General features: G+C 39.2%; 1 protein-coding gene across 1 annotated transcript; it reads right to left on the bottom strand.

Annotated features, from left to right (window-relative positions):
• Nucleotides 1-660: 660 nt before the first annotated feature.
• On the bottom strand, nt 661-1205 carry LOC122114938 (golgin subfamily A member 6-like protein 6). Its single transcript, XM_042688208.1, has 2 exons — nt 770-1205; nt 661-665 (listed from the first exon to the last, which is right to left on the bottom strand). Exons 1-2 carry the CDS (start codon nt 1203-1205, stop codon nt 661-663), a joined length of 441 nt encoding a protein of 146 aa, XP_042544142.1.
• Between the last annotated feature and the right edge of the window lie 10182 nt (nt 1206-11387).

Raw genomic sequence — 11387 nt, 5'->3', positions numbered from 1 at the left:
CCCTTCTTGGCCCCTCCCTTTTGCTACTCCATTCCAGGTCACTTCTCTCCTGGTTACTCCATTCCTGGCCCTGCTTCCACTTTGATCCCTCCCTTTCACTTTCCCTCCCAGTCTGGCCCCACTCCTTCCCCTCCTCTCTTCACTCCTCCCTTCTGAGCCCTTCTTTCTCCTCCTTTTCATGTTCCTTCTGTTCTCCTACCGTTCTGGATCCTCTTTTCTTTTCTTTTCCTCTTGGAACCTCTCTAATTGGTCTCTACGCTTTGGTCACTCCATTCCAGGCCATGCTTCTCAAATTTGAAGTCTTCCTAGCTCCTCCTCTCCCGGCCCCTCCCTGCAACACCTCTTCCCTTCAACTCCCATTCCTCTCTTGAACCCTCTCTCCTTGGCCCTCCCTCCAACCCCATCATCTCTTCTACTGTTTCTATAGAAAAAAATTCTATTTATTAATTTCAAACAACTTTTATTTTTAGGCTAAACACATGCTGATACATATTATCCTAAAAGGAGACGTTAGCAGTGTATATATTTGAGGTTCCAAACTTTGGAACAAAATCAAGTGATGATAAATTTCATAGGGGCTATCAAAGGTGGTAAACTATTTCGACTATGGGAAGAACAGATTCGATGTTTATAACTTCTCCTCTGTGTCTTCTGATGTCTTCAATCTGTAGGAAGAATAAAAATAAATAAGAATTACAAAGACAAGGCCTCAACTTCTAACTCCAGTTCTACAGGGGAAAAGACTGAAATCTGACTGAAGGGAACTCACAATCAATCCCGAAATGTCCTTGATCTCCCTGTTCTTCATCCTGTTCCTCATTGTTGTAAACTCTCTCTTCATCCTCCTCCTCCTGGCCTTCCTCGTTCTCATCCTCCTGTTCAGCTCTCCACACATACCACCCCTCCTCTACGTCAGGCCAGACCTCTTCCACACCGGGCCACGCTTCCTCGACATCAGGCCAGATCTCCTCAGCGGGCCACATTTCATCAACCTCGGGCCAAACCTCCTCCTCCTCACTCTCCTCCTCACTGATAGCTATTGCCACGGCCTGGGAGACCAGAAGAGCAGCTGCGCCATCGATGTCATCGTTGGCTTCGTCTAGCGGCAGCATATGGAGAATAATTTGCCTGGGCTCACGGATCATGTCGCTATCAGCTTGTTCCTGGTCTCGAAAGCCTGGGTCTTCTTCCTTATAAGCAGACATGGTATGATGGGCTACCAGTCAAGACGTCAGTTGAGGCTTCAAGCTACAGCGACGCTGAAGATGGAGGCTGCTGAGGTGACAACGGCTAACAGGAGGAGGTGGCTGGCCCGCTGGGAGGCAGAAACGACCGCAAAGTCGTCTCTGCTGGTGTTAAGTTCAAGATGGTACAAAGATGGTATCTGGCGAAGTGCGAAAAACAAGGAGAAAAGGCAATTGTCGAGGAGCTACCCGAGAGGTCTGACCTAACCGTAGAGGAGGACTAGCAATAAGAAACTACTCGGACGGTTGGTCAGTAGAGGTGGACGCAAAAACGGTCACAAAGGGGATGACGCTTACAACGTCAGCGCGTCACAGTGCCACATGCCACGTCTGCTTGCGCGAGTGCTTCAAAGTCCGTTACCTAAGCACTGCCCACCTCCACGAGGACTTTAACTTGATTTGCTGACAAGGGTTGATTGACAAACCCAATGTCTAATAACTGACCAAGTTTCTTCTGTATAACATAGACTCCTCAGAATCATTTCCTCTTACTTTTGAGGCCTTATCTTTCTTGTTTTCTTTTCTTTTTTCTTTTTGTGCTGATCCTGAAGTTTGAACTCAGGGTCTGGGCATTGTTCCTCAGCTTTCTTTGCTCAAGTCTAGCACTATACCACTGGAGCCACAACACCACTTCTGGTTTTTTGGTGGTTATTTGAAGATCAGTCTCATGGACTTTCCTGCTCTGAGCTGGCTTTGAACGGTGATCCTATGATCTCAGATTTCTTAATAGCTAATATTATAGGCATGGAGCACGGGTGCCCCACAGACCTTACCTTTTATGGGAATACAAAGTCTTGTTCTTTTAATTTCACATTGGTAGTAAAACTATAATGTACAAACTATGAATGAGCCTCTTGGAATAATGGCATAAAACAATTGGATAGCTCAGGTCTCAGTCATTCTACAAAAGAGAATAGAATTACCTATTAAACATGCCATGGTGCCTGTGCGCTGGTGGCTCATACTGTTATCCTAGCTACTGAGAACACTGTGATTTCAGGATCCATTGTGTCCCAGTCCAGGCAAAAAACTCCATAACACCTTCATAGCCAATGAACTAATAAAAAGCTGAATTTGAGGGTGTGCTAAAGTGGTACACTTCTCTAAAGTGGGACACTGCCACCTGTGGGTGGAAAAAGCTGGTTAGGAGTTCATGCACAGGGACTTACATGCGCGCGTGCACACACACACGCAGAGAGAGAGACAGAGAGAGAGACAGAGAGACAGAGGGACAGAGACAGAGAGACAGAGAGAGACAGAGAGTGATTGCTGCCTATGGCTCACTAATCCAATTCTAACATAGGCCACACTGAAAAGTTTGTGATACTTATCTCCAATTAACCAGCAAAAAATAAGAATTGGAGCTGTATGTCAAGTGGTAGACCACTAACCTTGAGCAAAAAATGTTATATACGTATATATCTATACACACATATATGTATGATATACATAGACAGATGATCATCTATCTCTATCATATATATTCTCTTAATATATGAAAGCCACCAAACATTTCAAAAAGAGAGGGAGGGAAAATGGAATTATAAAGGATGGAAGAAAGAAATATGTTGAAAGTGCATTGTACACATATATGGAATTAATTACAGCCCCTTTACCATATCATTAATGTATACTCATTTAAAAATACAATTAAGAGGATTTTCAAATATTTTAGAAAAATATACCAATTTTAGAAAAATATACCAATACATCGAAACAAATTTAGATTTTATTAATTTTGCCTCCTTTCCCACCTCAAGAAGGGAATATATTGCTCTTATAAAACATTGAGATAAATATAGAGTAATAGCTAGACACAAAGGAAGTAAATCATTCTCCTCTGCATCTTTGGTGAAGAATATTGTCAATTTGTCACATATCTATTAACCATTTTTATTTCTTCTTCTGAGAACTGCCTTTTCATTTTTCCTTAAATTGAGTTACGTGTTCTTTTATTGTTTGTGTTTTAAGCTCTTTATGTATTCTTGATATTAATTCTAAATGGTTATTTTTGTTGAGAAATACTGATTACTTACCTTTAACCACAAGTTAACTTTGGAAAGCCTAGGCAAAAACTCCCATGCCTAGGAAAATCTTGACACACCTCTGTCTCCATTTTGTTTGTATATTAATTGTAAACAGAATGGCTTCATCTTGGAAGACAGGAAGGAACAGACATGAGACTAAATCATCTTCTAGGCATTAATGGCTTATTGTAACAAGTCAAGGGATATCAAATGGCATCCCTGGGCAGCTTTACAGGAACAGCATTAGCAGTTCAGGCTCAGGCTGAGATTTAGGCTTAGGTTTAGGTTCAGGTTCAGGTTTAGGTTCAAGCTTCCCAGGGATAATAGCAGCAGCAGCAACAGAAGCCATACATACTTCCAGTCCTTTGGAGCACTTTCCCACAGTGGGTATGATGGGGACAGCAACCCCAATCCTCTATGGACATATTCCTTTGACTTGACCACTTGTAAAATGGGGGAACATTATGAGGACATCTGCTTCACTGTCAGCACATGGCCAACTCTTAAGATATCCATGCTGTCACACACTGGGAGGAGGAGAGAGACATTCTTGACCCTTCTTTCTCTAACATCTCATGGTGGAAAATGTTGTTTGCTTTTCTTGACAAGCCCTGGCTCATCTTCTTGAGCCTCAGACATGAGGCTCAAGATTCCATCCTTACTCTTAACTGCTCTTCAAAAGGAACAAGAGCTCTCCTGATTGGCAAAGAGATCCTGAGTTGATGGTGCCATCTAGCAACCCCTCTGAAGCCAAGTTGAAATTGGGGCTTGATATTCAAGGGAAGGATCTGCTGTGACCCTTACAGAAACTAGTCCAGTGTGGGCACTTGTCCTCTCTTTCCCTCCTTGACTTCAGATTTGGGACTGATAGCAGACTAGGGGCAGGCCCTCCCAGAAAATAGAGAAGTGAGCCTTAAATGTGACTAGGCTTCCCTTGTCTGCTTGCCCACCAAAGAACAAAGGTTTCTTAAATGTCCCATCCCTAGGAGCCTTTTTTCTCCTTCCTATCTGTGGTCTCAGTTTACTTCTTACTATTGCTTGTAGATGTTGGTGGGATTAGACCTCCATTTTTATTTGCAAGGGTTAGGGCTGAGATGTGGTTCCTAAGGGGCTACAAATTTCCCAGGTAGCCCTTGGTGGGTTGTGAAGTTCTTGGAGTCTCCCTTCTCCCTTCTCTGTCTACCCAAGGCCTTGTACTCTTTCTTCCTATCCCAATCCGAAGTTCCCCATGGGAGCTTCTCTTTCAGTGGAACCTGAACCAGAATATCACATAGAAAGAAGAGTTTAGGGCACTTCAGGGCTGGAATTGGCTCCCATGGTGTTATGATCAGATGTAAGACACACACATATATATATGCATATGTGTATATACATATATGCACATATATACACACATATATGTATATATACACAGACTCTACTATCTTTTGCCATCTTGAATATATATATATATATATATGTATGTGCATATATATGCAAAAATGAAAATAAAAGTATGTGCTCCTTCAAAAGTTCTAAGCTTATTTGCTGAGAAATGATGATTAACATACACTATGTCCAATAAATGATGAGGAAGGTGCTCTGCTCCTATACTCCAGGCCTTGTTTACCTCTGGGCTACCCTTTAGATCTGCATAAGTCTTGTCCATTTAATTCTTCAATTGCCAGGAAAAAATGTTCCTATATGCTGGCACCCTGAGGTATGGAAACTATGAATTTTTCTTCCTAATTTCCAATGGAGAATAATTCATATCAGCAAAGTTAGAGGGATAAAAATGTTTTAAGCTAGATTTCAATAGCTTTATAAACTTCCCAGAGAAAGAAGGAAAGAAAAATAATTTGGAAATTTAATATCACTAAACATACTTTAAAAAATCGAAATACATGAAGTCAGAATAAAAGGTTGAAAATGTTAAAACCAAGAGTTGGAAAGTATTTAATGAATGTTCCCAAATTCACATCAAGCTTTCAAAACTGCATAAAGGAATATCACTTTGAAGCAACCATACTGTGTTATCTGTGATTTCATCTTGAATTATTCCCATTCTCTTTCCTAGGGTACAGCATTAATTCTCTATAGCAGAATGTCTTGCCCTCCAGATAAGACTAGGCCAGTCCTAGGGGATGATCACTCCTAGTCCATGTCAAAAGACTAGACAGGCAGGGTGCCAGTGGCTCACATCTGTAATCTTAGCTACTCAGGAGACTGAGAACTGAGGATTGGGGTTTGAATTCAGCCCAGATAGAAAAGTCACATGTATAATTCTAGATATAACAATAGTCATCGTCGTCATCATCATCATCATCATCATCATCATCATCATCATCATCATCATCATCATCATCATCATCAGTGAAAGAAGCAGAGTGTTGGTGGCTCATGCTTGCAATCCTACCTATCTAGGAATCTGAGGTCTGAGGATCATGATTCAAATCCAGCTGGGGAAAGAAAGTTTGTTACACTCATCTGCAATTAGCCACCAGAAAACTGCAAATGGCAGTGTAGCGCAAAGTGGTAGAGCGCTTGCTAGCCTTGAGTGAAAAAGCTAAGGGACAGAGCTGAGGCCATGACCAAGACCAACAACAAAAGACCAGACGAAAGCTCCTGGGAAATGCTTGTTTCTATGAATACACTCAACTTGTTCCTTATATAATTATTCCATTTACCTGAAGACATGGAATAAAGAACATGAGACATTAATCTGCTTCCTTTCCAGATGGCTAGTACCCTCAATAAAGCTACTTTCTTTTCCCCAAAACTTGTGTATGGGACAATATTATTTTCTAGTAATAAGCTTCCAAACCTGAGTTCTTTAAAAGACATTAAAAAGGGTAGGTTAACTTATTTTTCCAATGAAATAGAAGAAGCAATCCAAAAATTCATATGGAACAACAAATGACTCAGAATAGCAAAAACAATCCTTAGCAGGAAGAACAATGCTGGAGGAATTTCAATACCGAACCTCACACTTTATTACAAAGCCATAGTACTAAAAAGAGCTTGTTACTGGCACAAGTATAGGCCTGAGGACCAACGGAATAGATTCTAAGACCCAAAAATAAACCCGCAGACCTATGGCCACCTAATCTTTGACAAGGGAGCCAAAAAATAGGATAGAAGAAAGACAGCCTCTTCAATAAATGGCACTGGCAGAATTGGCTAAACACATGTAGAAAATTAAAGTCAGATACCTACATATCACCTTGCACCAGAATCAACTCCAAATGGACCAAAGACCTCGAGATAAAAGCAGGTACCTTGGAAATATTACAAAAAGAAATAAGAGAAACACTAGGGCTCCTTGGCACAGGTCAAAACTTTCTTCATTAAGACCCAGAAGCACAACAAATCAAAGAAAGGTTGGATAAATGGGACTACATTAAACTACAGAGTTTCTGTGTGGCAAAGGACATAACTAGCAAAATATATAGAAACCCCACAGACTGGGAGAAGATCTTCACCAGTCATTCAACAGACAAGGGTCTCATATCTAAAATATACCAACAGTTCAAGAAGTTAAATCCCTCCCTAAACAAACCCCCAAAGTAACCACCATCCAATTAAAAAGTGGAATAAAGACCTTAAGAGAGCCCTCTCTGAAGAGAAATATGAATGGCAAAGAAACACATGAAGAATTGCTCAAAAAGAACAGAAACAAAGGTAAAACATCTTGTGTCCCTACCTTGGGGTTCATTTTGCTTAGCATCAGCTTATATGGTCATACGTACATATCTTTTGATCTCTTCTGCTTGTCCTAGACATATACTAGTTATTGCATATAAGGGAAACCGTGGGACCTATGTTTGAGTCTGGCTTACATCACATAATATATTATTTTGTTGCTGTTCTTTTAAAAATACTTATAATGTGCTATGTGATTTTTTTTTGTTTCTTTGTATGTTCTTCCCCCATGGTGCAACCCCTGTTGTCAATGTATTTGATTCCAGTGTCCTGCCTCTTGTATATGTATTTTTCTGATTTGGGGAGGGGAAGGTAAATAACAAAATGCTGAAATAAGGATAGAAGATGATCCATTGTAACAATGAGATGTAAAAGACAGTATTTTGAAAATGAACTTTACAACTTTGGGGGGGGTGAGAGAGGAGAGGAGGGAGGAGGTGGGGAGGTGGGGAGGAAAAGGATGGTACTGGAAAAAAAGAGGGTATAGCAATGCTTCATAGGAAATGGATTCATTACCTTGCTTATGTACCTGTAACCCCTCTGTACAATATCTTTACAATAAAAATATATATTAAAAAAAGAATTGCTCAACATCGGACTATAAAAGAAATACAAATTAAAACAACATTGAGATTCTACCTTACACCAGTTAGAATGTCCATAATCAAAAAATCTAACAACAGCAGATGCTGGGAGGGATGTGACCAAAGGGGAATGCTACTGCATTGTTGGTGGGAGTGTAAACTTGTTCAACCACTCTAGAAAGCAGTGTGGAGGTTCCTCAAAAGACTACACATAGAGCTCCCCTATGACCCAGCAATCCCACTTCTGGGAATCTGCCCAAATGACCACAAACAAGGTCACATGAAAGCTATCAATATGACAATGTTCATTACAGCATTATTTACCATAATCAAGATATGGAAGCAACCCAGATGCCCCTTGGTAGATGAATGGATCAAGAAAATGTGGTACATATACACAATGAAATTCTATGCTTCCATCAGAAAGAATAACATTATTCCATTCATAAGAAAATGGAAAGGCTTGGAAAAAATTATATGAAGTAAGCCAGACCCAAAGAAAAGCAGGTCACATGATCTCCCTCATTTGTACGAATTAGAATATGTATATGATATTCTTAACAGGGAATCTTAATAACTCAAATGCTTATTGCAAAGGACTATATAAAATGAAGCATATTAACATGAACCACAACTTATGGACACAAGAGGTTCTCATTAGACCCTGTATATAGTTCGTTTTTTTTCTCTATTGCTTTTTTTCTTTCTTCATTGCTCTTAGTTTTTTGTACCTCCTGTTTTACGTGATAGACAATGCACTATGTGAAAGGAAAAGGGAATCACAGGAACAGAAGAACAATGGATGAACTATAGCACTATTGATACTCACTTGATACTATGTTGGATATGAATATTACAACTTGGGGGGGGGTAGGGAAGGATAAGTGGGAGATAAAGAGAATAGGGTAACATAGATTAAAAACAAATGTACTTATTGTCTCCCCAGCTCATCACCTTTTCAATTAAAAAATTTAAATTTAAATTTAAAAAATGACAGGTTTAGCAGGGTGCTGCTGACTCATGCCTGTAATCCTAGCTAATCAGAAGGCTGAGATCTGAGAATCACAGTTTGAAGCCAATTGGGGGAAGAAAAGTCTGTGAGACTCTTATCTCCAATAAATTACTCAAAAAAAGCTGGAAGTGGTGTTGTGGCTCAAGTGGGTAGAGTGCTAGCCTTGAGCACAGAGAGACTCAGGGATCAGAGCCCAGGCCCTGAGTTCAAGCCCCAGGACTGGCAAAATAATGCAAGTTTCCTTTGTTGTTTCTGAGTAAACAAATTAATACTTTGCATTGCAATTAGCTTCACTAAACTTTGGCCTTGACTGTAAATTATTCTTAAAGATACAGAAATACCAAACACTTCTTTCATACTTTTTGCAGAAAGAACAATGTTTTATAACATTGAAAATATATTTGTCTATAAAAATAATATAAAATGACTTAGAAATATCACATTTCATAAAATTATACAAAAAAGTCCTTTTCATTACTCTCACCAAATCGTAGTTTTAAGTTTTGTGTCTTGGAGGTTCAATCTTAGTTAAGGAGCACAACGGTTCTCATAAATCATTGGTTTGCATCTGAAAGAAAATATAGAAAGCTAAATAAATCTCTTAATTTTAGGTTTTGGAGCATGTCAGATTTCAGGTTTTTGAATTGGGTATGTTTATTTGTTACTAAATTTATTTATTATATTTAAATAGTTATACCAAGGGATTTCAAGTCAACATGACAATTTATGAGTAGAATTCATCTTTTTTTTGGGGGGGGGTCTGGTTGTGGGGCCTGAACTCTGGGCCGGGTGCTGTCCCTCAGCTCTTCAGCTCAAGGCTAGCATTCTACCACGTGAGCCACAGTGCCACTTCTGGCTTTTTTTCTTTTTTGCTTATGTAGTACTGGGGAATCGAACCCAGGGCCTTATGCATGCAAGGCAAGCACTCTACCACTGAGCCACCTTCCCAGCTCCAGTAGAATTCATCTTGATCAATATCATTCCTTCCATTATTCTGCCCTCTTCTATTCTAACCCTGTCAATCCCCTCAAATTACCTAGAATATTTAATCTAGAATATATTTTATAACTTTTAGATTACAAGAAAAATCAATTTGTTTGTCTCTTGAACTTCCAGAATGAATCATGTAATTAGGTTTTGCAAGAACCCATTTTTCATAGGTCCATAAAGTCTAAACAAATTTTCACTAGCTATATGGCTCAAAGCAATCCTGGGCAGAAATGTCTATGATGTTCTTATCTCCAATTAATTACCAGAATACTGGAAGTGATGTTTTGGCTCAAAGTGGTAGAGTGCTAGCTCAGGTCCTGTGTTGGAGCCCCATGACTGACAACAAAAAACTAACAAAAAAGTAAGAATAATAAAAAAGTTCTGCTTTCAGTTTTATATCAATCATATGACAGAAATCACATGACTTGCCACATTTTGGCACTAAAGCCAGTGACTGCTTCTGCTAGGGGCTGTGTGTGAGTTCTGTAGGATGTGTCCAGATTGTGCTCTACAGGGGATGCAATTCTGCAGGTTAAACACACATCTGAGATCCAGTTCTCAGTAGGAATATAGGAAGAATATATGGCTTTTCCGGAGCCTATTTCCAATGACTCTTGTTTCCAAATTTGGCTATTTTAAGTATGACCTTTCTTACCAAAGGGCTTGTACAGTTGAAAGTTTAACTGCTTTTGCTTTTCTTTTGGATTGGTGAAACTTCTGAACTTGGGAAAGTTAAGTTGGTGGCAACTCTCAGGAGCCATAGCTCATAACTCTTTGGTAGTAACAGTGGTGTTAGCTTTTGAATATTGAGACTATATTGAGGCCCCAGGGTGATTTACCAAAGCCAATCTCTTAGATGAAGGACTTCGGTGATTGCTAATCAGTACCTTCTTGTGAGGGAGAATTGCAGATTGTATGAGGCTTTTGTTGACTTGCTTTCATTATTGGTGACTTTTCTACCTTCAAGGTATAGCAAAGTAATACTCCATTTAATATGTGTTAAGCTTATTGAAATAAAGATACATTTCTAGGTTAGCTGGGAATTCATTTAAGATTTAAACTTACGAGTAGTAATTATTAACTATCATGAAAAGTTGATAATGGAACAAACTTAATGTGGATAAAGGTGAATGTTTTACAAAATAGAATCTCTATTACTTATTCAACCTTACTTTATTTCATTATAGTTGAATTGGAACACTGAAATTTAAATTACCCTCTTCACCTTTTCTCTACAAATGCTAACTCCTAAGAGGAAAACGTCAGTACAGTCTATTCTCAGCTTCTTTTTAGGGACACTAGGCCATCAGATCATTAAACAACTTGTATAGGACTTAATGGATTTTGCATTATCTATTTTATGTAGGTCAAATTTGCTTATTTGAAACTTCACTAACTTCCATTTTGGATTTTTTTCTCCTTGTGTTAGGTATACTGCAACAATTTAACCATAAAAAGTGTCCCTGAAACATAGTTTGTATTTCAAAAATATTCTATTTTTAGTATATATTTTTATTGTAAATATACTGTACAAAGGGGTTACAGTTGCATGAGTAAGGTAATGAGTACCCTTGTTACCCTCTCCTTTGTTTTTCCCCTACCAACCCTCCCCTCCCCACCTTTCCAACTCCTCCCTCCCCTCCCAAAGTTGTAAAGTTCGTTTTCAACATAGTGTCTTGTACATCTCATTGTTACAATGGCTCAACTTGTATCCTTATTTCAGCATTTTGTTATTTCCTTCCCCTCCCCAAATTAGAAAAATGTATATACAAGATGCAGGGCACCGGAATCAAATACAGTGAAAACAGTGGTTATACCATGGAGGAAGAACATACAAGAGAAACAAAAA

This window comes from Dipodomys spectabilis, unplaced genomic scaffold (genome assembly GCF_019054845.1).
Source record: "Dipodomys spectabilis isolate Male_0828 unplaced genomic scaffold, ASM1905484v1 ptg000113l, whole genome shotgun sequence".
NCBI classification, from domain to species: domain Eukaryota; kingdom Metazoa; phylum Chordata; class Mammalia; order Rodentia; family Heteromyidae; genus Dipodomys; species Dipodomys spectabilis.
The sequence above is the reverse complement of the archived record's forward strand: the minus strand, read 5'-3'. Positions and strand labels throughout refer to the sequence as shown.

Bases quoted from the DNA above. Each gene is read 5' to 3' on its own strand.
- LOC122114938 (XM_042688208.1), bottom strand. From the start codon at position 1,205: ATGTCTGCTTATAAGGAAGAAGACCCAGGCTTTCGAGACCAGGAACAA.